The following is a 26,750-nucleotide window of genomic DNA, read 5'->3' as shown; positions in this document are numbered from 1 at the left end:
TTTTCTACTGTCATCAACCAGATGTAATCGAAGTTCTCAGCCGAGGGCTCAATTTCTGCCCCACCACCAAAATAGACCCTCAGTCTCGCAGCAGACACAGAGGAATTCATCAGGTGAATGAGGCTGCAGGAGTTCTTCCACAAACCCCAAGAGGCCAACAGCAAACACAATGAGACGGCCAATGAACCGGAACAGCCGACAGAGATATCCGCGGTGCAGCAACCGAAGAGGAAAGAGTCGAATTGGACTCCTCCAGAAGGCCGCTGCCCTCGACTTGACATGTATGCCCAAGCTGTCAGGAGGTGCGTCAATGCCAGATTCATCAGCCGCACTCACAAGACAGCCCTGAACATCACCCAAGCACAACGCAATGCCACCCGTGCTCTCAAGACCAACTGCAGCATTGACATCAAAGCAGCAAACAAAGGAGGGGCCATTGTCATACTGAACAGAACGGATTACTGCAAAGTGTACTGACAACTGAACAACACGGAACACTACAGACAGTTACCCACAGATCCGACCAAAGGACACACCCGTCAACTCAACAGACTGATCAAGACCTTTGATCCAGACCTTCAGAGCACCCTCCGTGCTCTCAAAGCCACGTACACCCCGCGTTGGAGATTTCTACTGCCTCCCGAAGATACACAAGGCAAACACACCCGGCCCTCCCATTGTAGAATCATAGAATCATAGAAACCCTACAGTGCAGAAGGAGGCCATTCGGCCCATCGAGTCTGCACCGACCACAATCCCACCCAGGCCCTACCCCCACATATTTTACCCGCTAATCCCTCTAACCTACACATCCCAGGACTCTAAGGGGCAATTTTTAACCTGGCCAATCAACCTAACCCGCACATCTTTGGACTGTGGGAGGAAACCGGAGCACCCGGAGGAAACCCACGCAGACACGAGGAGAATGTGCAAACTCCACACAGACAGTGACCCGAGCCGGGAATCGAACCCAGGACCCTGGAGCTGTGAAGCAGCAGTGCTAACCACTGTGCTACCGTGCCGCCCTAACCACTGTGCTACCGTGCCGCCCAGACATCAGGCAATGGCAATGGGGCCCTGTGCGAGAACCTCTCCGGCTATGTCGAGGGCATCCTGGAACCCATTGTACAAAGAACCCCCAGCTTTTGTCGTGACACTACGGACTTCCGACAGAAACTCAGCACACATGGGGCAGTTGAATCAGGAGCACTCCTCATCACAATGGATGTCTCGGCACTCTACACCAGCATCCCCCACGACGATGGCATTGCTGCAACTGCCTAAGTATTCAACACCGACAACTGCCAATCTCCAGATGCAATTTTACAACTCATCCGCTTCATCCCGGACCACAATGTCTTCACCTTCAACAACCAGTTCTTCATCCAGACACACTGGGCGGCACGGTAGCACAGTGGTTAGCACTGCTGCTTCACAGCTCCAGGGACCTGGGTTCGATTCCCGGCTTGGGTCACTGTCTGTGTGGAGTTTGCATATTCTCCTCGTGTCTGCGTGGGTTTCCTCCGGGTGCTCCGGTTTCCTTCCACAGTCCAAAGATGTGCGGGTTAGGTTGATTGGCCATGCTAAAATTGCCCCTTCGTGTCCTGAGATGCGTAGGTTAGAGGGAGTAGAGGGTAAATATGTAGGGATAACGGGGTGGGATTGCGGTCGGTGCAGACTCGATGGGCCAAATGGCCTCTTTCTGCACTGTAGGGCTTCTAACACTTCTAACACTGAACAGCCATGGGGACCAAATTCGCACCTCAATATGCCAACATCTTCATGCACAGGTTCAAACAAGACCTCTTCACCGCACAGGACCTTCAACCGATGCTATACACTAGATACATAGATGCCATTTTCTTCCTTTGGATTCATGGTGAACAATCACTGAAACAACTATATGATGACATCAACAAGTTCCATCCCACCATCAGACTCACCATGGACTACTCTCCGGAATCGGTTGCATTCTTGGACACACGCATCTCCATCAAGGACAGTCACCTCAGCACTTCACTGTATCGCAAGCCCACGAATAACCTCACGATGCTCCACTTCTCCAGCTTCCACCCTAAACACGTAAAAGAAGCCTCCCCCTACGGACAAGCCCTCCGTATACACAGGGTCTGCTCAGATGAGGAGGTCGCAACAGATACCTCCAGACGCTGAAAGATGCCCTCATAAGAACAGGATATGGCATGCGACTCATCGTTAGACAGTTCTGACTCGCCACAGCGAAAAACCGCACCGACCTCCTCAGAAGACAAACAAGGGACACAGCGGACAGAGTACCCTTCGTCGTCCAGTACTTCCCCGGAGTGGAGAAGTTAGGACACCTTCTCCGGAGCCTTCAACATGTCATTGATGAAGACGAACATCTCGCCAAGGCCATCCCCACACCCCCACTTCTTGCCTTCAAACAACCGCACAACCTCAAACAGACCATTGTCCGCAGCAAACTACCCAGCCTTCAGGAGAACAGTGACCACGACACTACACAACCCTGCCACAGCAACCTCTGCAAGATGTGCCGGATCATCGACACGGATGCCACCATCCACCAGGTACACGGTACATACACTTGCAACTTGGCCAACGTTGTCTACCTGATACGCTGCAGGAAAGGATGTCCCGAGGCATGATACATTGGGGAGACGCTATGACAACAGATGAATGAACACCGCTCAACAATCACCAGGCAAGAGTGTTCTCTTTCTGTTCGGGAACGCTTCAGCGGTCACGGGCATTCGGCCTCTGATCTTTGGGTAAGCGTTCTCCAAGGCGGCCTTCATGACACACGATAACGCAGAATCACTGAGCGGAAACTGATAGCCAAGTTCCGCACACATGAGGACGGCCTCAATCGGGATCTTGGGTTCATGTCACACTATCTGTAACCCCCACGACTTGCCTGGGATTGCAAAATCTCACTAACTGTCCTGGCTGGAGACAATACACATCGCATTCCAACCATTATTTTGTGAATTGAGTTTGTGTCTTTATATGCCCTGTTTGTGAACAGAACTCCCACTCAGCTGATGCAGGGGCAGCGCTCCGAAAGCTAGTGGCTTGTGCTATCAAATAAACCTGTTGGACGTTAATCTGGTATTGTGAGACCTCTGACCTGTTTCCAACACCATGTTGTAATTTCTGGGTTTTAACTTATCAGGAGCTTCCGATGCCATTTAGCATCATTAATACATCTTAACAAAGCTGCATAACAGAGAGAGATGAAAAACGGCATTATCCAAATCTCTTAAAACATAAACCATGAAAATATTGAGAGTGCTCTAACTAGTGTTGTTGTGTCCACTCATATCTTTTCTGGGAGTCATCATAGAATCATAGAATCCCTACAGTGCAGAAGGAGGCCATTCGGCCCATCGAGTCTGCACCGACCACAATCCCACCCAGGCCCTACCCCCACATATTTTACCTGCTAATCCCTCTAACCTACGCATCTCAGGACTCTAAGGTGCAATTTTTAAACCTGGCCAATCAACCTAACCCGCACATCTTTGGACTGTGGGAGGAAACAGGAGCACCCGGAGGAAACCCACGCAGACACGAGGAGAATGTGCAAACTCCACACAGACAGTGACCCGAGCCGGGAATCGAACCCGGGACCCTGGAGCCGTGAAGCAGCAGTGCTAACGACTGTGCTACCGTGCCGGGAGAGTCAGGGGAGCATGGGGAAAAGTGGAAAGAAGCCTTTGTGCAAGTCAGTAGTGATTAGAATTCTTCTTTGAAACATTTAATGCATATTTCACATTGAAAATTCTGAAGTCAAATACCTTTAACTGGCTGAAGACAAAGATAATTAATAACTCTCAAGTTTCACAGTAAACTATTCACATAATTCTTGAAGGAGTTAGATGGAGATCTCAAATGGCTTGACTTAAGATATAAAAGCACAAGTACTCATTTTTGCAGACCCCCTATTAATAGAATTACTCAAACCATGCCTGTGATAACACTTTGGTCGAGCTATCCAATTAGTCTTACTCTCCTACTCTTTTCCCATTGTCTGGCTTTTAAAAAATTTTTTATCTGATTTTCTTTGGAAACTTTAATGCTGAATTCAACCATCTTTCAAGCAGATCAGAACTCTGTGTAAATAAAAGCTGGCTTTTTGCCAATCACTTGCACGCTGTGCCCTCTGGTTACTGACCATTCTGCCACTGGACACAGTTTCTCCGTCTACTCTACAGACATCTCCATTAAATCACACCTGAACCATCTCTATGCTCAGGAAGTATACTTGTCTCCAGTAAAATAAGCAATTGGAATTTTAGGCCTGTTGCAGACAAGTAAAAGTCAAAATTGTGGAACTACAATTCAATTTGAAGAGACTGAAAGAAACAAAAGCAGCAACAAAACAATTGCTTTAAATACAAAATTAAATAAGACTAGGAGCGGAGCTGAGCAGGAGTGAGCCAGAGAACAGGATGGGAAGGTATGGGTTAGTGATTGAGTGTTTCGAAAAACCAAATTCAAAACTAATTCAATAAAATAAGGATGGAGGGTCAGGTAATGTGTTATTCCTGCATGATGTGGGAGCTGGTGGACACCGTTGTGGTTCCCAGTGACTATATCTGTAGCAAATGTTGGTTGCTCAAGGAACTCTGGCTCAAAGTTGATGAGCTAGATTCTGAGCTTCGGATGCTGCGACACATCAGGGAGGGAGAGAGTTACCTGGACGCTGTGTTTCAGGAGGCAGTCACACCCCTTAGATTAACTAACTTGAATTCAGCCAGTGGTCAGGGACAAGAGGGTGTGGCTGCGAGTAAGGTAGATAGAGGGATTCAGGAAGTAGAGTTGCAGAAGCCTCAGCCCTTGTCAACAGGTTCGAGATTCTTGCTCCTCGAGTGGACCGGGACAGGGACTGCAGGGAGGATGAGCCCACTGACTGCAGCATGGTGGTGCAGGGAGCCATTCAAGCGGGGGAAAGTGAAAAGAAATACAGTTGTAATTGGGGATAGTATAGTTCGGGGCATAGACACTGTTCTCTGTGACCAGGATCCAGAGTCCCGAAGGTTGTGCTGCCTACTTGGTGCTTGGATTCGGGATATCTCACCTGGGCTGCAGAAGAACTTGGAGCGGGAGGGTAAAGATCCAGTTGTCATGGTCCACATAGGGACCAACGATATAGATAAAACAAGGGCAGAGGTTCTGCTAAGGGAGTATGAACAGTTAGGAGCTAAATTAAAAAGCAGAACCAAAAAGGTAATAATTTCTGGATTACTACCTGAGCCACGAGCTAATTGGCACAGGGTCAGATTAAGCAGGTAAATGCGTGGCTTAAAGATTGGTGTGGGAGAAATGGGTTTGAATTCATGGGACATTGGCACAAGTACTGGGGAAGAAGGGACCTGTTTGGTTGGGACGGTCTTCATCGGAATCATGCTGGGACCAGAGTCCTAGCGAATTGCCGAACTAGAGCTGCTGATAGGGTTTTAAACTAAATAGGGGGATGTTTCAGTTGTAGGGGAACTTAGAAAACCTAAATTAAAGGCGGATGGTTACCAGACAAAGGTGAAGGACAGAACGGGTGAGTGTCTTTGTGCACCAAGGAATTATAAAATAGTAACGAAATTTACCAGTGGAACAAATTTAAAAGCTTTATATCTAAATGCACGAAGCATTCGGAATAAAATTAATGAGTTAATGGTGCAAATAGAAACAAACGGGTATGATTTGGTGGCGATTACTGAGACATTGTTACAAGGAGACCAGGTCTGGGAATTGAATTTCCAAGGGTATTCAGTATTTCGGAAAGATAGACTGAAAGGAAAAGGAGGTGGTGTAGCTTTGCCGGTGAAGAAAGGGATCAGTGCTGTAATGAGAAATGACATAAACACGGGAGATCAAGATGTGGAATCAGTCTGGGTAGAAATAAGAAATAGCAAAGGGAAGAAGTACTTGGTAGGAGTAATCTATAAGTCTCCAAGCAGTAGTTCCGCAGGGGGGCATCGTATAAACCAGGAAATACTGGGGGCTTGCAAGAAAGGTACGGCAATAATCATGGATGATTTTAATATGCACATAGATTGGAAAAATGAAATTGGCAAGGGTAGCCTGGAGACAGAGTTCATGGAATATATTAGAGATTGTTTCTTGGAATAATATGTTGTGGAACCAAGCAGGGAGCAGGCTACTCTGGATTTGATATTATGTAATGAGGAGGGTTGAATTGATGACCTCATATTTAAGGCTCCTCTGGAGTAGTGACCATAGTATAATAGAATTCAAAATTCAGTTTGGGGGTGAGAAAGTGGAGCCCCACACTAGCGTCCTGGAATTAAACAAAGGAAACTACATAGGCATGAGGAAAGATTTGGCCCGAGTAGAGTGGGCAGGAAGGCTAAAAGTGTAGGAGAGCGGATGAGCAGTGGCAGTTGTTTAAGGAGATACTCAATTCCTCACAACTATAATATATCCCAATGAGGAAGAAAGATGGTAAGGGGGGTAAGAAACAGCCATGGCAAAACAAGGTGGGCAAGGACAATATAAAGAAAAAAAACTAAGGTATATCATATTGCAAAGGCCAGTGGCAGACTGGAAGATTGGGAAACTTATAATCATAAACAAAGGGATACTAAAAAAATAAATAAAAAGAGCTAATGTAAATTACGAAAGAAAATAGCACAAAATATCAAAAAGGATAGCAAAAGCTTCTAAATGTTTTTAAAAGGGAAGAGAATTGCTAAGGCAAATGTTGGTCCCTTGGAAGATAAACCGAGTGTTAATAGTGGGGAACACTGAAATGACAGGTGCTAAATCAATACTTTGCCTCAGTTTTCACGGCGGAGGACACCAGTCCCATTCCTAGAGCAGCGGGCAAGTCAGAGGTAATAGAAAGGGTAGAACTTAGAACAAACAACATCGATAGGGAAAAGGTACTCAGCAAACTATTGAGATTGAGGGCAGACAACCTCCCTGGCCCTGATGACCTACATCCAATGGTATTAAAAGAATTGGCGGCAGAGATAGTGGATCCATTGGTTATGATATTCCAAAATTCCCTAGACACAGGAAAGGTTTCAGTTGATTGGAAAAATGCTAATGTAATGCTCTTATTCAAAAAGGAAGGGAAGCAAAATGTGGAAAATTACAGACCAGTTAGTTTAACATCTGTTGTGGGAAAGTGTTAGAATCAATTATCAAGGAAGCAACATCTGGACATTTGTGAAGTCTATGAAGGGCAAATCATGTTTGACTAATTTGCTCGAGTTCTTCGAAGATGTAACAAGCAAAGTGGATAATAGGAATCCTGCAGATGTAGTATATCTGGATTGCTAGTAGGCGTTTTATAAGGTGCCGCACAAAAGGTTAAATCACAAGTTTAGATCACATGGAATTAGGGGTAATTTATTAGCTTGGATAGGTTACTGGCTGATGGACAAAAGACAGAGTCGGGATAAATGGGTTTTTTTCTGGATGGCAAAAAGTAACTAGTGGGGTGCCACAGGATTCGGTCCCTGGGCCCCAGCTACTTACAATCTATAGTAACAACTTGGATACAGGGATAGAAATAGCCAAATTTGCAGATGACACAAAAATAGGTGGGACAGTAAGTTGCAATGAGGAAATAAGAACCCTACAAATGGATATAGATAGGTTAGGAGAGTGGGCCAAAGTGTGGCAGATGAAGTTTAACGTGGATAAGTGTGAGGTCATGCATTTTGGTCAGAAAAATGGGAAGGCGACTTATTATTTAAATGGGAAGAGACTTTGGGGTGTTCCTGTGCAGAGGGATCTGGGTGTCCTTGTTCATGAGTCACAGAAAACTAGCATGCAGGTAAAGCAGATAATAAAGAAAGCAAATGGAATGTTGGCATTTATAGCTAAAGGAATAGAATATAAAAGTAAAGAAGTATTGTTGCAACTATACAAAGCATTGGTGAGACCGCACTTGGAGTATTTTGCACAGTTTTGGTCCCCTTATTTGAGGAAAGATGTAGTGGCATTGGAGGCAGTTCAGAGGAGTTTCACTAGATTGATTCCAGAGATAAGGGGTTTGTCGTATGAAGAGATTGAACCATGTAGGCCTATACGCTCTGGAATTTACCAGAACGAGGAGAAATCAAATTAAGGTGTATAAGATGATGAAAGATATGGATAAAGTAGACATAGAGCGGATGCTTCCTCTTGTGGGGCATTGCAGGACAAGAAGCCATAGTCTTAGGATAAGGGGTAGCAAATTTAAAACAGTTGAGGAGAAACTACTTCTCCAAAGGGTTATGAATCTGTGGAATTCACTACCCCAAAGGTTTGATGGATGCTGGGACAGTGAGTAACTTTGAGGAGTTAAACAGATTTTTAATTGGTAATGGGTTGAAGAGTTATGGGGAGAAGGCAGAAAAATGGGGACGGGTAGCATATCAGCGATGATCGAATGGTGGAGCAGACTTGATGGGCCAAATGACCTAATTCTGCTCCTATTCTTATGAACTTATAAGCTCTACTTCTTCCTCTACCCAATTCAAACAAGTACAATTTACATTGTAATGCATTTCATAAGATTTTTTTTGAAGCAGTTACTTGACAATATGAACCAATGTTGTGCCAATATCCTTTATCACTTAATAGTTTACTTATGGACTGAAAAAAATCAAATGCTTTGTTGAATCAGTCAATTACATCAAACCAGCATGTCTACAAATTATTTTAAGTGAAGATTGCCAATCAATTGGGAAAATGCAAGAGCACTTCTTCCTAAAGCAATTCAACTACATGTATTACTATTTAATAAAAATGCAATGGAACTAGAAACAGATTTCAGCACTCACCAAGCTTTATTTCACACAACCTCAGCCTTGGATCTTCAGGGGGGTGGAGGCGTCTCTTCTTTCGCCAGCAGCGCGCTGGGTAAGTATACAACTGTCCTGGTGCCAATCCTAGAAGATATGTCACACTTTGATTAGAACCCCATATGCATATGGTGGTTCATTAAAACATACATTCTTCATTGTTTGACTCATTTTCCCTCAAGACATTTTATTCCGTTTCCCTTCAGAACACAGAGCAGTGGGTCGGATTTCCAACCCAATTTCCTGGACACAAAGAGCACAGTAAGACTAATGGGATAAAAAAGCGACAGTAGTGCAGCACCTAGAGCAAGAGCACAGCAAGGCCGAAAACGCTTGCAGGGTGCACAGAGCTGACTAACTACATTTGAAAAGTAAGCTAAGTGTGACATCACAGGGAAGCAAGTAAGTGATTATTTTAGGGGGTATTTTCCTATTTTCTCCCGCTGGACTAGGATATTAATTCAAACCAGGAAATTACAAATTCTATCCGAAGTGCAGTAAGGCAATTAACACTGAGCTGGTCTGGAGGCAGGAATTAAAATCAACTTAAATGAGATACTAACTAGTTAATTAGAGAGAGAATAGAAGATTTGTCTTGGGTCCTGTTCAGGGATCTGAGATCGAATGCTTGCAATCCTGCTCCATGTTAAAATATTAGGACATTTCATGTGTCTTAGCAAACCACATGCATGCAAAGTGTCTCCAGCTGCTTTAACACGAGGTCTGGATTCCCTGGATTTCCGAGCCTGAAGGATAGCTGGAATCACTGTGGAACAACAGGAAGGATGAATGTTTCCTGGATTGTATGTTCCAGGTGCTGGCCATTCCACAGCAGTAAGGGTTCAGGATGATAGATGAGTGGCCATCAGGAAAAGTAGGAAGAGGCAGGAAGAACAGAACTTTTGGGGTTTGTGCCACTCTCAGACACAGGTAATCAGCAGTGGGGACTACAGAGAGTGACAACACTTTAAAGGAGCACATGGCACCAAAGAGCAGGGACTATACAGGAGGGAACAGCAAACTGTAGAAATGTACTGGGAGATTCCCTATTCAAAGGGATAAACAGGCATTTCTCTAACCGTCATCGTTTGTCTTACATGGTGTGTTAGGATGGTGCCAGGGTAAAGGACGTCATGGAGAAGATCCAGAATATTCAGCAAGAGTAAGAGAGTGAACCACAAGTCGTGGTGCACATCAGTACCAATGGCACAGAGAGGTCCTATGGTCATATTTTCAGGAGCTGGGAACAGGTTAAAAAGTGAAACCTCAAAATGGTAATCTCTAGATTACACACTAGCAAGAGTAGAAATAGGAAAATGAGGGGGAATCAATACATTGTTTGAGGCAAGGTGCAGGAGGGAGAGCATCAGATTCTTGGGGTGTTGGAACTAGTTCTGGGTAAGAAGGTGTCCTTGGGGGGAGGTTTATTAGTGTAGTTGAGGAAAGTTTAGCCTAAATTGCCAGGGAAACAGGAACCAGCATATAGCAGTAGAAAAGATGCATAAAATGTGTGTGTTGAACAGTATTAGAGAAAGGAGTAATTCAATATTACATAGAAGTGGACTAAGAAGGATTACAAGGAATGCAAAGATAGGATTACAATGTATGTAAGTAAACACACTAAGTGTAGTGAAAAAGATTGCTGAGCTACAAGTACAGACAGCAATCTAGGGATATGATGTTGTGGAAACAATAGTAGAAACATAACTTACAAGTGGTGAGGACTTGACATTTACGCCAGAAATCTCTGACCTCATCCACGGCTGGGAGCCGCTGCAGTAAATGGAGTTTTGGTTGAGCGCCAAATTCTCCATTCTCACTGGCAGAGGGAGTGGGATGAAGGAGATCAGAGAATCCCACCCTTAATATAAAGCACTTAATACTGCAGAGATGTAAGTATTGCATGAAATTTATATCTCAACTAGTTAAACCACTTGATATAATTCTTGTGTTCAGAAAATATAGGGAAGGGAAAAAGGAGGTGGCTTTGAAGTACAAATCAGGGAAGGCATTGTAGTACTGGATCTGGTGCTGGAAATGAGGTGGGCAAAGTCATAGGGGGAGATCTTACCAGCCAATCAAAGTGGCGAACCGGTGAGATCGCGCGGGAGGCCTAAAACCGGGTTTGCTCGCGTTTCTCGCCTCTCAGCAGTCTTACTGGCCCCAATCTGCCGGCTTAATCAGCCGGGCGCATTGCTGATTTAAATAAATTCATTTTAATACGATTAGTGAGCCTGGGATGCAATCGTCCGGGCTCACTTACCTTAATGGCCTCACCAGTGGAGGTCCTCACCCATGAGGATCATGCGTGGTTCCCAGAAACACGGGAATGGCTCGCCAGTACCTCGAGCAGTACCAACCTGGCACCCTGATAGTAGCCACCAGGCACTCTGGCTGGGGGGCTGCGATCAGGAGAGTGGGGTGTGACAATCTCCCAGTGCACTGCATACTCTTGATACAGTGCACTGGGAGATCAGGGAGATAAGTGCCCTCTAGCAGTCTATAGCTGGCTTGCCAGCAAGCCCCGCCCCTTCCACCTGCTGGCAAGAATCAGATTGTGGCTCTTTTTTTGAACTAAGTGTCATTAGATTCAATTTTTTTCCCCCCATCACCAAAAAAAGGGCCCGAAACTCTCTGTTTTCACACTAGTTTGGCACTTAGAATTTTTGTGGTAAAATCGTCCCCATAATATTTCGACTCGTAATGAGAGGAGCAAGGAACAATCTAAACTGGAGCAGCTGGATTGGAATAGGCAATTTTCAGTGAGATAAGGAGGAATCTAGCCTTTGTAAAACAAAACCAGGAAAATGATAGGAAAATCTGTAAGGGAACAATGGATAATCATTAAGGAAGAGATCATAAATATAGAAAATCATACAGTGCAGAAAAAGTCCTCCTGTCCATCGAGTCTGCACCAACACACGAGAAACATCTGAACTCCCACCTAATCCCATCTACCAGCACTTTGCCCATAGCCTTAACTGTTATGACGTGCCAAATGCTGATCCAGGTACTTTTTAAAGGATGTGAGATAACCCGCCTCTATCCGGCAGGATCCTCCAGACACTGGCAAGTATCATTCCAACAAGGAGAGCAGGTGGTGGAGAAAACCCAGTGCACCTTGTGAGTAAGATGCAACAAGAAGATGACTGATGCTTGCCAGATGAATTCTACTAGCAAGAACCTAATCAAATAGAATAGGTTGAGAGGGAAAGTGAAGAGGAAAATAAGACTGGAAATGAGAGAGTATGTGAATGGAATAGCAGTCAACATGAAAAGGAATCAAAAACCTTCCACTGACATGGAAATTGTAAGCGTAGTAATACGGAAAGTGGTCTTTTTGCAACAAAAAGGGGGATATATGCTTAGAGGGACATGGTAAGGCTGGAATATTTGATTAATTATTTGCATCAACGTTTACGAAGGAAGTGGAATCTGACAACATACATGTAGGAGTGGAGAGTAGAGATAATGGATGGGGAAAAAATAGAGGTGGTTGTACTGGAAAAGCTGCATATGGTTACAGTGGATAAGTCACCTGGTCCAGATTGCTTGTAACCCAGGTCATTAAAGGAAGTGGAGTGAAGATAGTGGAAGGGCTTGCCATAGGCCAGGATTCACTGGGCCCGCTAGCCCTAGCGGGAATCTCGACGGCCCGTTGAATCGGGCATCGGGTCAAAAACGGGATTTCTGCCAAGCAGCAAACCCATTGCTATGGTCCCAGCCTGCCCTGCCAGCACCACTCGGTTTCCGCCCAGAACAGGTGGGAATCCGATGAATATTTTTAAATCCGAATGAAGAAGCGAGAAGACCAATTCAGCAGCCTTCCGAGATTCACCTGCCACCAGCCCCCGCCCCAGCAGGAAGCCCACCAGGTGGACTTTGGTACAGGTCCTAACAAACATGGACCTGACGCCTGGTACTCAGTGGGGAGGGTGCAAGGAGTTAAGTTGTGTAGTCATCTGCCCCTCTGCCACAGCAAGGCTGCAGAGAGAGGATCAGTAAGAAGTCTAACAACACCAGGTTAAAGTCCAACAGGTTTATAAACTTTAACCTGGTGTTGTTAGACTTCTTACTGTGTTTACCCCAGTCCAACGCCGGCATCTCCACATCGAGAGAGGATCACCCGAGGACCTGAAGGTTGGGTGGGCTCCTGCTGGGGGAATGGGCTTGACCTCAGGACTCTCTCCCGGGATGGGTGTCTAGTGGCTGCATTTGTCCTTGTTGCCCTGGGAATGGTATTGTTCAGTTTCAGGATGGTGAATTCAGATACTATTCTGGAGTAAGATGTTCATTATTGCCACTGTCCTCTGAAACCTTTGAAGTACCCTTGTCATTTTGACATCCATGTCCTTTGGACACTTGGAAGACTTCAAAATCACTGCAGCATTCCATTTCACAAGAGGAATTGCTCCAGATGTTAAAAACCCTCTTTAGAGTGCTCTCATAGAAAGGATCTGTCAGGACTACCCCAAAGATTCCCTTGCTTCCTCTCACAGTCCACAGCTGCTGTGAAATCCTTTTGAAGTGCTTTGATGGTCAACCTGTCAATCAAAGGCTGAATACTCATAAACATTGCAGCTAGGTTAGATATTTTACCAGTTTTAACTTCCTCTTTTTTAACAGTAATGTTTGCAAAGCACTTCGGATGCATTCAAGCGAGAAGGGAAAAAACAAAACAAAGCTCTTTGCTTAGGCAGGACCAATCAGCCAGAGTGAGATTTCAGCCAGAGTGTGAGGGAATTGGGAATTTGGAGCTGAGTGGGGGTTCGGTGCTGAGGGGAAAGTGGTGCTCATCTTCGGGAGGAGCAGAGAGGTAGACCTGCGAGGGAGACTCGAGGGCAAGTGAGAGGTAGAAAGAAATCGAACCGTGCCATCACAGCCAGCTGGTAACTGATTGGCTGGTGACTGGTAAGTAGTTTTTTTTTCTTTTTTTTTCTCTTGGCATTGTAGTTGTTGGACACTACATTAGTGTTTCCGTGTAATTTCTGTGGTTTATAGTTTGTAACGGTTACTTATGGTAGTAACGAGGCGTAGGAAAGAAGGGCCCAAGAGAATTGGATATAATCTGAAACAAAACCTCTTTCAAAAGTGTTGGGGTAAGATATGACAGATCTCCAAGCCGTGGTTTACTTGTCTTGCTCCGTGTGGCAGACAGGGGACAGTTCTAATCCCCTGGTCAGCATGCGTGCAGGAAGCATCTCCAGCTATAGCTCCTGGAAGCTCGAGTGGTGGCTGGAGACACTGTGGAGCATCCGCGAGGCAGAGAGTATCATGGATAGCACATATAGAGAGGTGGTCACACCGCAGGTTCAGACTCCGCAGGCAGGAAGGGAATGGGTGACCACCAGACAGATCAAGAGAGACAGGCAGGTAGTGCAGGAATCTCCTGTGGCCATTCCCCTGCAAAACTTCCCCTGGAGTTTAGAAGGATGAGGGGGGATCTTATGGAGACTTATAAGATAATGCGGGGGCTGGATAGGGTGGAGGCGGAGAGATTCTTTCCACTTAGTAAGGAAGTTAAAACTAGAGGACACAGCCTCAAAATAAAGGGGGGTCGGTTTAAGACAGAGTTGAGGAGGAACTTCTTCTCCCAGAGGGTGGTGAATCTCTGGAATTCTCTGCCCACTGAGGTGGTGGAGGCTACCTCGCTGAATATGTTTAAAGCGCGGATGGATGGATTCCTGATCGGTAAGGGAATTAAGGGTTATGGGGATCAGGCGGGTAAGTGGTACTGATCCACGTCAGATCAGCCATGATCTTATTGAATGGCGGGGCAGGCTCGAGAGGCTAGATGGCCTACTCCTGCTCCTATTTCTTATGTTCTTATGTAAAACAGTTATACCATTTTGGATACTGTTGAGAGGAATGACCTCTCAGGGGAAAGCAGCAGCAGCCAAATTCGCTGCACCACGGTTGGTTCTGCTGCAGAGGGGAGGGGTAAAAAGTGTGCCAGTGCAATAGTTATAGGGGACTCAATTGTAAGGGGAATAGACAGGCGTTTCTGTGGGCACAAATGAGACTCCAGGCTGGTATGTTGCCTCCCTGGTGGTAGGATCAAGGATGTCTCGGAACAGGTACAGGGCATTTTGGAGAGGGAGGGTGAACAGCCAGTGGTTGTGGTACACATCAGTAAAAACGACATAGATAAAAAAATGAACGAGGTCCTAAAAGCAGAATACAGGGAGCGAGGAAGAAAGTTAAAAAAAAATCAGACCTCAAAAGGTAGTGATCTCAGGATTACTGCCAGTGCCACGTGCTAGTCAGAGGGGAAATGACAGGATATATCGAATGAATACATGGCTGAAAAGATGGTGTCAGCATTCAGATTCCTGGGGCATTGGGACTGGTTCTGGGGACGGTGAGACATGTACAAATTGGACGGGTTACACCTGGGCAGGACTGAGACTGATGTCCTAAGGGGACTGTTTGCTAGTGCAGTTGGGGAGGGTTTAAACTAGTATGCAAGGGGGATGGGAACCTAAGAAAGGAGTCAGAGAAGTAGGGAGCAAGGACAAAAAAAGGTAGAAAGAGAATAAGAAAAGTGATTGGCAGAGAAACCAAGGTCAAAATTCAAACAGGGCTAGAGAGAAAAATATTGGCAGCGAGACAAACAATGTTAAAAAGACAAGCTTAAAGGCTCTGTGCCTTAATGCATGGAGCATTTGCAATAAAGTGGATGAACTAATTGCGCAAATAGGTGTAAACAGGTACGATATAATTGGGATTACAGAGATAAGGCTGCAGGGTGACCAGGGATGGGATCAGAATGTATTCAGTATTTAGGAATGACAGGCATAAAGGAAAAGGTGGAGGAGCGGTATTGCTGGTTAAAGAGGAAATTAACACAATAGTGAGAAAAGATATTAGCTCTGACAATGTGGAATCTGTATGGGTAGAGTTGAGAAATCCCAAGGGGCAAAAACTATAAGTGGGTATCATACATAGACCCACAAACTACAGTGATGTTGGGAATGGCATTAAACACGAAATTAGAGTGGCATGTGATCAGGGAATATTGGTGATCATGGGTGAATTTAATACAGATTGGCCAAGAGAAATAATAGGTCTGAGGATTGGGAGCAGTTTAGAATTCAGCAAAGAAGGACCAAGGGATGATTAAGAAGGGAAAAATAAGCTTGCAGGGAACATAAAGACTGACAGAGTTTCTACAGATATGAGAAGAGAGAGGTTGGTGAAGACAGAAACGGGGAAAACGTATAATAGGGGACAAAGATATGGCTGAGCAATACATACTTTGGTTCTGTCTTCACAAAAGAGGACACAAATCAGATACCAGAAATGTTGGAGAATGCAAGATTTAGTGGGGAAGAACTGAGAGAGATCAATATTATAGAGAAATGGTGCTGGGAAAATTGATGGGATTGAAGGTGGATAAATCCCCAGGGCCTGATGATCTACATCCCAGAGTACTTAAGGAAGTGGTTCTAGAAATAGTGGATGCATTAGTGGTCACCTTCCAGGATTCTATAGACTCTGGAACAGTCCCTGTAGATTGGAGAGTAGCTAATGTCACTCCAATATTCAAAAAGGGAGGTAGAGATAAAACAGGGAATTATAGACCAGTAAGCCTAACATCGGTGTTGGGGAAAATTCTCGAATCCATTATCATTTGACTTTATTGCGGAGCATTTAGAAAGCCGTGGCAGGATCAGTCAGTATGGATTTATGAAGGGGAAATCATGCTTGACAAATTTGAAGATGTAACGAGTAGAGTTGACAAGGGGTAGTCAGTCAATGTGGTATATTTGGACTTTCAGAAAGCGTTTGACAAAGTCCCGCATAAGAGATTAGCGTGCAAGATTAAAGCGCATGGGATTGGGGGAAGTGTATTGAGATGGATAGAAAACTGGTTGGCAGAGAGGAAACAGAGTAGGAATTTTCAGCTAGTAACTATTGGGGTGCCACAGGGATTGGTACTGGGACCCTAGCTATTCAGAATATATATTAATGACTTGAATGAGGGAAAGTAATGTAACATCTCAAAGTTTGCAGATGATACCAAGTTGGGTGGGAGGGTGAACTGTGACGACAATGCAGAGATCTTTCAGAATGATCTGGACAGGTTGGGTGAGTGGGCAAATCAATGGCAGATGCAGTATAATTTGGAAAAGTGTGAGGTTATTCACTTTGGAAGCAAAAACAAGGCGGCAGATTACTACCTGAATGGCTGTAAATTGGGAGAGGGGAGTGTGCAGCGGGACCTGGGTGTCCTTGTGCATCAGTTGCTGAATGTAAGCATGCAGGTGCAGCAGGCGGGAAAGGCGGCAAATAGTATGTTGGCTTTCATTGCAAGAGGTTGAGTACAGGAGTAGGAATGTGTTGTTGCAATTATGTGGAGACTATATCATTATCTTGTAAATTGAGTTTGTGTCTGCGTATGCCCTGTTTGTGAACACAAGTTCTCACTCACCTGATGAAGGAGCAGCGCTCTGAAAGCTTGCGTTGTTAAATTGTTGGATTGGGTGGCATGCCTTATGAGGATAGGTTGAGGGAGCTCGGTCTTTTCTCCTTGGAGAGACGAAGGATGAGAGGTGACCTGATAGAGGTGTTCAAGATGTTGAGAGGTATAGATCGGGTGGATTCTCAGAGGCTTTTTCCCAGGGCTGAAATGGCTGCTACGAGAGGACACAGGTTTAAGGTGCTGGGGGGTAGGTACAGAGGAGATGTCAGGTGTACGTTTTTCACTCAGAGGGTGGTGGGTGAGTGGAATCGGCTGCCGTCAATGGTGGTGGAGGCAAACTCGATAGGGTCTTTTAAGAGACTTCTGGATGAGTACATGGGACTTAATAGGATTGAGGGTTATAGGTAAGCCTATATATAGGCCTAGGTAGGTAGGGACATGACCGGCGCAACTTGTGGGCCGAAGGGCCTGTTTGTGCTGTAGTTTTTCTATGTTCTATGTTCTAAACCTGTTGGACTTTAACCTGGTGTTGTGAGACTTCCTTTTGTTCCAATTATACAGGGCCTTTGTGAGGTCACATCTCGAATATTGTGTGCAGTTTTGGTCTCCTTTTCTGAGGAACGGTCTTAGAGTCAGAGGTTTACAGCATGGAAACAGGCTCTTCGGCCCAACTTGTCCATGCCGCCCTTTTTTTTTTAAAACCCCTAAGCTAATCCCAATTGCCCGCATTTGACCCATATCCCTCTATACCCATTGTACCCATGTAACTGTCTAAATGCTTTTTAAAAGACAAAATTGTATCCGCCTCTACTACTACCTCTGGCAGCTTGTTCCAGACACTCACCACCCTCTGTGTGAAAGAATTGCCCCTCTGGACAGTTTTGTACCTGTCACCTTAAACCTATGCCCTCTAGTTATAGACTCCCCTACCTTTGGGAAAAGATATTGACTGTCCACCTTATCTATGCCCCTCATTATTTTATAGACCTCTATAAGAGCACCCTTCAGCCTCCCATGCTCCAGAGAAAAAAATCCCAGTCTATCCAGCCTCTCCTTATAATTCAATCCATCAAGTCCCGGTAGCATCCTAGTAAATCTTTTCTGCACTCTTTCTAGTTTAATAATATCCTTTCTATAATAGGGTGACCAGAACTGTACACAGTATTCCAAGTGTGGCCTTACCAATGTCCTGTACAACTTCAACAGGACGTTCCAACTCCTGTATTCAATGTTCTGACCAATGAAACCAAGCATGCTGAATGCCTTCTTCACCATTCTGTCCACCTATGACTCCACTTTCAAGGACCTATGAACATGAACTCCTAGATCTCTGTTCTGTAACTCTCCCCAATACCCTACCATCAACTGAGTAAGTCCTGCCCTGGTTCAATCTAACAAAATGCATCACCTCGCATTTGTCTAAATTAAACTCCATCTGCCATTCGTCAGCCCACTGGCCCAAGTGATCAAGATCCCATTGCAATGGGAGATAACTTTCTTCACTATCCACTACGCCACCAATCTTGGTGCCATCTGCAAACTTATTAACCATGCCTCCTATATTCTCATCCAAATCATTAATATAAATGACAAATAACAGTGGACCCAGCACTGATCCCTGAGGCACACGGCTGGTCACAGGCCTCCAGTTTGAAAAACAACTCTCTACAACCACCCTCTAGCTTCTGTCAAGAAGCCAATCTTGTATCCATTTAGATCTTCTTGCCTTCGAAGGCGTGCAGCGAAGGTTTACCAAGCTGATTCTGGGGATGGCAGGACTGATGTATGAAGAGAGATTGACTAGGTTAGGATTGTTTTCACTGGAGTTCAGACGAATGAGGGGGGATCTCATCGAGACTTATAAAATTCTAACAAGATTAGACAGGGTAGATGCAGGGAGGATATTCCCAATGTTGGGGGAGTCCATAACCAGGGGTCACAGTTTGAGGATTCAGGGTAAATCATTTAGGACCATTTAGAATCATTTACCATGATTCAGGGTAAATCATGAGGAGACCTTTCTTCACCCAAAGAGTGGTGAGCTGTGGAATTCATTACCACAGGTAGTAGTTGATGCCAAAACATTGAATGTATTCAAAAGGCAGCTGGATATAGCAGCGAATGGGATCAAAGGTTATGGGGAAAAAGCAGGATTAGGCTATTGAGTTGGATGGTCAGCCATGATCGTGATGAATAGCGGAGCAGGCTTGAAGGGTTGAATGGCCTCCTCCTGCTCTTATTTTCTATGTTTCTATGCTAGTGGGTAAGTAATCCATACCTGTCAAATCACTTCAAAGGGTGCAGACACCAGATGCTAACCTTCCCAAGTTAAAAGAGTATCCCCCAGTGACTTGTTCTTTCAGTCCTGGGGAGGAGAATGCCCGTCCTTGCTGAGAGATTGTGGGTGGTCTGCTTGCCAGCAGCGATTGGCATGTCCAGTGTGTCTGTGCAGAAATCTCAGAAAAGCCAGTCTGGCTAGTGTGATTCCCAGAATGCATCAATTTAACTGATTAAAGTTTACATAAGGGTTTATACAAGCCAGCTTACATTAACACTGCAATGAAGTTACTGTGAAAATCCCAGCATCGCCACACTCTGGCATTTCTTCAGGTACATTGAAGGAGAATTTAGCATGGCCAATGCACCTAACCAGCATGTCTTTCGGACTGTGGGAGGAAGCCGAAGCACCCAGAGGAAATGCACACTGACACGGGGAGAATATGCAAACTCCACACAGACAGTGACCCAAAGCTGGGAATTGAACCAGGGCACAGGTAGATTAGCAGAATGGGCAGACAAATATACATGAATGCGAATTAGGATTAGGCCATTTGGCTCTTCAAGTCTGCAGTGCCATTTGATAAATCAAGGTCAAAATAATTATGGACTCAACATCACTTTCCTGCCTAACCCGACGGATTCCTCATGATCAAAGCAATCTGCCTTAAAAATATTCAATAGCCCAGCCTCCACTGCTCTCTGCAGAAGAGATTTCCACAGACTAATGAGTCTCAGAGAAATACATTCTCCTCATCACTGTTTAAATGGCAGACTCATTATTTTTAAAGTTCCAGAGTCTCTCACAAGGGGGAACATTCTCTCAGTATCAATCCTGTGAAGTCCCCTCAGGATCTTATATTTTTCACTAAATTCACCTTCTAAACCGAATGAATACAAGCCCAATCTTTCCTCGTCCCAGGAAGAATCTTCCCTGAACAGTAGCAGATGGAAATTCCTGTGTGAGCTGATGTATTTTTGCAGAAGAGATAGGGCAAGGCAATATAGGCTCAATAGCTCAGTTCTAAAGAGTGTGCAGGAACTGAGATGCCTGGGAATGTATGTGCATCAATCTTTGAAGTTGGCATATTGGGAGAGTGGTTTGCAAAGCCTATGGGATCTTGGGCTTCATAAATGAAAGCACTGAGTCCAAAAGGTGGGTGGGTGGGGGGGGGGAAGTTATGTTGAACCAATTAGATTACAACTAGAGTTTTTATAAAAGCAAATTACTGCGGATGCCGGAATCTTTAACAAAAACAGTAAATATTGGAAAATCTCAGCAGGTCTAACAGCATCTGTGCAGAGAGAATAGAGCGAGCGTTTCGAGTCTGGATAACTCTCCGTTAGACTCGAGTTTTGAGTCAAGTTCTGGTCACCACATTTAAGAAAGGAGATGATAAGCTTGTGCGAGTGCAGAGCAAACTTACCAGAATGGTTCCAGGTTGGGAGAGTTTAGCTAGGAGGGCTAGGTTGGAGAAGCTGGGCTTTTTCTCCTTGGAGCAAAAAGGATGAGGAAAGATTTGATGGAGGTGTAGAAGATTATGACCAGTTTAGATTAGGTAGACAAGGCAAAACTGTTCCCATTTACTGATGGTACAAGTACTAGGGGACACAAAGGTTTCTGGGCACGAGCTACAGGAGAATATAAGAAATAACTTTTCTTTTAAAAACACAGCTAGTGGAAGTTGCTGCCTACAAGGGGGTGATGGAAGCAGAGATGATCAACAAATTCAAAAGGGAATTGTTTATGCACTTGAAGAAAATAAACTGGCAAGGCTCCTCCAATAATGCAAGGGAATGGGACAGACTAGATTGCTGTACAGAGAGTCAGCATAGATGGAAAGACGAAAGCTGAGGGGAGACCCGATAGGATTCTACAAAACTATGAGATAGACGGGATGAATAGTCAGAGGCTTTTTCCCAAGGTGGAAGTGTCAATTACAAGGGGGAAAGTTTCGGGAACCCTGGATGACAAGAGATATCAGTGAAAAAGGAGGAAGCATACATAAATTTCAGGATTTGAAAAACGAATAAAGCTCTTGTGGAATACAAGGATAGCAGGAAAGAGCTTAAACTAGGACTTAGGGGGGCAAAAAGGGGCCATGAAATGTCCTTGGCAGGGAGGATTAAGGAGAATCCCAAGGTTTTTTATGCATATATAAGGAGGAAGAGGGTAGCTAAGGAAAGGGTAGGTCCATTCAAGGACAGTGAGGAATTTGTATGGGGAGCCAGGTGAGGTCCTTAACGAGTACTTTGCATCAATATTCACAAAGGAGAAGGATGTGGTGGAAGGTGAGTGTAAAAAGGAGGATGTTGACATTCTAGGACATGTGGAGATAAAATGGGAGGTGGTATTGGAGTTTTGAAAAACATTAAGATGGACAAGTCCCCAGGGCCAGATGGGGTCTATCCCAGAATACTGAGGGGGGTCAGGGAAGAAATTGCTGAGGCCTTGGCCAAAATCTTTGTATCCTCTTCAGCCATGGGTGAGATACCAAAGGATTGGAGAGGAGCTAACATTGTTCCTCTGTTTTAGAAGGGCAGAAGAGACAATTCGGGAAATTACAGGCCTGTGAGCCTTACATCAGTGATGGGGAAATTAATGGAGACAGGATATACTCACATCTGGAAGATGAGAGTATTATTATTAGCGATAGGCAGTGTGATTTTGTGAAGGGGAGGTCACGTCTCACAAACTTGATTGACTACTTTGAGGAAGTAGCAAAAAAAATTGACCAGGGTAGGACAGTGGATGTTGTACACATGGACTTTAGTAAAGCCTTCACTAAGGTTCCTCATGGCAGGCTGATACGGAAGGTGAAGTCAAAGTCATAGATGGATACAATTTGGCTTGGGCATAGAAAGCAGAGAATAGCAGTGGAAGGGTACATTTCCAACTGGAGGTCTGTAACAAGCGGTGTTCCACAAGGATCAGTGCTGGAGTCTGATTAGTAAATTTGCAGATGATACAAAAATTGAGAGAGTAGCGGATAGCGAGGAGGATTGTCAGAGGATACAGCAGGATATAAATCGGCTGGAGACCTGGGCCGAAAGATGGCAGATGGAATTTAACCCGGACAAATGTGAGGTGATGTAGTTTGGAAGGGCTTGCAGAAGGAAAGTATACAGTAAATGGTAGAGCCCTTAGAAATATTAGCATACAGAGGGATCTAGGTGTGCAGATCCAGGTGGACAAGGTGGTCAAGAAGGCGGTATGGCATGCTGGTCTTCATCGGTCGAGGTATTGAGTACAAGAATTGGAAAATCATGTTGCAGCTGTGTAAGACTTTGGTTAGGCCGCATTTGGAGAATTGTGTAGAATTCTGGTCGTCACACTAACCGAAGGATGTTGATGCTTTGGAAAGGGCGCAGAAAAGATTTACCAGGATGTTACCTGGTTTGGAGAATATGGACTATGAAGGAAGGTTGAACAAACTTGGATTATTTTCATTGGAGTGTCAGAGGATGAGGGGGGACCTGATAGAAGTTTACAAGACTATGTTTACAAGGCTTGGGTAGAGTGGATAGTCAGAGTCTTTTTCCCAGGGTCGAAGGGTCAATCATTAGGGGCATAGATTGAAAGCAAGAGGGAGATGTTTAAAAGAGACGCAAGGGGCAAGTTTTTCCACACAGAGGGTGGTGAATGCCTGGAACGCGCTTCCGAAAGAGGTGGTGGAAGCAGATTCTATACCAACAATCAAGAGGCATCTGGATAGATACATGAATAGGCAGGGAATAGAGGGATATGGACCACGTAGAGGCACGTAAATATGACAGAGGCATCTGTGTCAGCACAGACTTGGTGAGCCGAAGAACAAAGAAAATTACAGCACAGGAAGAGGCCCTTCAGCCCTCCAAGCCTGCACCAACCATGCTGCCCAACTTAACTAAAACCCCCTACCCTTCCGGGGACCATATCCCTCTATTCCCATCCTATTCATGTATTTGTCAAGATGCCCCTTAACTTCCACTACCTCCCCCAGCAGCAGGTTCCAGGCACCCACCACCCTCTGTGTAAAAGAATTGCCTCGTACATCTCCTTTAAACCTTGCCCCTCACACCTTAAACCTGTGTCCCCTCGTAATTGACTCTTCCACCCTGGGAAAAAGCTTCTGACTATCCACTCTGTCCATGCCTCTCATAATCTTTTAGACTTCTGTCAGGTCTCCCCTCAACCTCCGTCGTTCCAGTGAGAACAAACCAAGTTTCTCCAACCTCTCTTCATAGCTAATGCCCTCCACACCAGGCAACATCCTGGTAAATCTTTTCTGTACCCTCTCCACATCTTTCTGGTAGTGTGGCGATCACAATGTTCCAAGTGCGGCCTAACTAAGGTTCTATAGAGCTGCAACATGACTTGCCAATTTTTAAACTTAATGTCCCAGGCAAGCATGCCGTATGCCTTCTTTGACTACCTTCTCCACCTGCTTTGCCACTTTGAGACCTGTACACTCAGAGCCTTTTGCCTATCAATACTCTGAAGGGTTCTGCCATTTACTGTACATTTCCTATTTGTATTAGACCTTCCAAAATGCAGTACCTCACATTTGTCCGGATTAAACTCCATCTGCCATCTCTCCGCCCAAGTCTCCAACTGATCTATATCCTGCTGTATCCTCTGATGGTCCTCATCGCTATCCGCAAATCCACCAACGTTTGTGTCGTCCGCAAACTTACTAATCAATCCAGTTACATTTTCCTCCAAATCATTTATATATATTACAAACAGCAAAGGTCCACACTGATCCCTGAGGAACGCCACTTGTCACAGCCCTCCATTCAGAAACACACACTTCCACTGCTACCCTCTCTCTTCTTTGACCGAGCCAGTTTTCTATCCACCTTGCCAGCTCACCTCTGATCCCCGTCTGCCATGAGGGACCTTGTCAAAGGCCTTACTGAAGTCCACGTAGACAACATCCATTGCCCTACCCTCATCAATCATCTTCGTCACTTCCTCGAAAAACTCGATCAAGTTAATGAGACACGACCTCCCCTTCACAAAACCATGTTGCCTCTCACTAATATGTCCATTCATTTCCAAGTGGGAATAAATCCTGTCTCGAAGAATCCTCTCCAATTATTTCCCTACCACTGATGTAAGGCTCACCTGCTTGTAATTACCTGGATTATTCTTGCTCCCCTTCTTAAACAAAGGAACAACATTGGCTATTCTCCAATCCTCTGTGACTTCCTCTGTAGCCAATGAGGCTACCAAGATTTCTCTCAAGACCCCAGCAATTTCCTCCCTTGCCTCTCTCAGTATTCTGGGGTATATCCCATCAGGCCCTGGGGACTTGTCTACCTTAATGTTTCTCAAGAACCCCAATACCTCCTCCTTTTTGATCTCAAAATGACTTAAACAATCTACACACTCTTTCCTAGACTCATCACCCACCAAGTCCTTCTCTTTGGTGAATACTGATGTGAAATACTCATTTAATACCTCGCTCATTTGCTCTGGCTCCGCGCATAGATTCCCTCCCTTGTCCTTGAGTGGGCCAACCCTCTCTCTGGCTACCCTCTTGCTCTTTATATATGTATAAAAAGCCTTGGGATTTTCCTGAATTGTGCTGGCCAATGCTTTTTCGTGACCCCTTTTAGCCCTCTTTACACCTTGCTTAAGATTCTTTCTACTTTCCTTGTATTCCATACTTGCTTCATGTGTTCCCAGCCTCCTAGCTTTGACAAATGTTTCCTTTTTCTCTTTGACTCGGCTCACAATATCTCTCGTTATCAAAAGATTCCCAAAACTTTCCATACGCAGACACGAGGAGAATGTGCAAACTCCACACAGACAGACATCTATATTGACTGGGACTCACTTAGTGCTTGGGGCTTGGATGGGGCAGAGTTTGTAAGGAGCATCCAGGAGGGCTTCTTGAAACAGTATGTAGATAGTCCAACTAGGTGAATCCTTACAGGAATGTGCCGGTCCCGAATCCTTATCAACTTACACTTGAAAGCCTCCAACGTGCCAGATGTTGATTTGCCCTCAAACATCTGCTCCCAATCTACATTCTTCAGTTCCTGCCAAATATTGTTGTAATTAGCCTTCCCCCAATTTAGCACCTTAAGTTGAGGACTACAATTATCTTTATCCATCAGTACCTTAAAGCTTACTGAATTGTGGTCACTGTTCCGGAACTGCTCCCCCACTGAAACATCGACCACCTGGCCGGGCTCATTCCCCAATACCAGGTCCAGTATGGCCCCTTCCCTAGTTGCTCCATCTACATACTGTTTCAAGAAGCCCTCCTGGATGCTCCTTACAAACTCTGCTCCACCCAAGCCCCAAGCACTAAGTGAGTCCCAGTCAAAATAGATGTCTGTCTGTGTGGAGTTTGCACATTCTCCACGTGTCTGCGTGGGTTTCCTCCGGGTGCTTCGGTTTCCTCCCACAGTCCAAAGATGTGTGGGTTAGGTTGATTGGCCATGCTAACATTGCCCCTTAGTGTCCTGAGATGCGTAGGTTAGAGGGATTAGCAGGTAAATATGTAGGGATAAGAGGGTAGGGCCTGGGTGGGATTGTGGTCGGTGCAGACTCGATGGGCCAAAAGGCCTCTTTCTGCACTGTAGGGTTTCTATCATTCTAATATAGGGGATGTTAAAATCTCCTGCCACAACACCCTGTTACTTTGACACCTTGCCAAAATCTGCCGATATATCTGTTCCTCTATCTCTCGCTGGCAGTTGGGTGGCCTATAGTAAATCCCCAACATTGAGACTACACACTTCCTATTCCTGAGCTCTACCCATATTGCCTCGCTCTATGAGCCCTCCGAGGTGTCCTCCCGCAGTGCAGCTGTGATATTCTCCTTAACCAGTAGTGCAACTCCCCCACCCCTTTTACATCCCCCTCTATCCCACCTGAAACATCTGTATCCTGGAATGTTAAACTGCCAATCCTGACTTTCCCTTAACCAAGTCTCTGTAATGGCAACAACATCATCGTTCCTAGTACTAATCCAAGCTCTAAGTTCATCTGCCTTAACCGTCACACTTCTTGCATTGAAACAAATGCACTTCAGTCCACCAGACCCTCTTTGATTAGCAACCAAACCACATGGCACAGGGAGTAATCCTGAGATTACAACCCTAGAGGTCCTGCTTTTTAACTTTGTACCTAACTCCCTAAACTGCTGCTGCAGGACCTCATCACTCTTCCTGCCAATGTCGTTAGTCTTACTGGCCCTACTCTCTGGTTCCCCTTCAGCTAATTCACCTTTGCT

General features: G+C 45.1%; 1 protein-coding gene across 1 annotated transcript in view; it reads right to left on the bottom strand.

Moving 5' to 3' along the window:
• The window catches only part of dpf3 (double PHD fingers 3), a 177,958-nt gene that overhangs the window by 80,236 nt on the left and 70,972 nt on the right, over positions 1-26,750 (bottom strand). The window contains exon 3 of the mRNA XM_078233723.1: positions 8,796-8,903. Within this exon, the coding sequence (XP_078089849.1) occupies positions 8,796-8,903 (108 nt within the window). The remainder of the gene's footprint in view (positions 1-8,795; positions 8,904-26,750) is intronic.

Source organism: Mustelus asterias, chromosome 18 (genome assembly GCF_964213995.1).
Source record: "Mustelus asterias chromosome 18, sMusAst1.hap1.1, whole genome shotgun sequence".
NCBI lineage: Eukaryota > Metazoa > Chordata > Chondrichthyes > Carcharhiniformes > Triakidae > Mustelus > Mustelus asterias.
The sequence above is the reverse complement of the archived record's forward strand: the minus strand, read 5'-3'. Positions and strand labels throughout refer to the sequence as shown.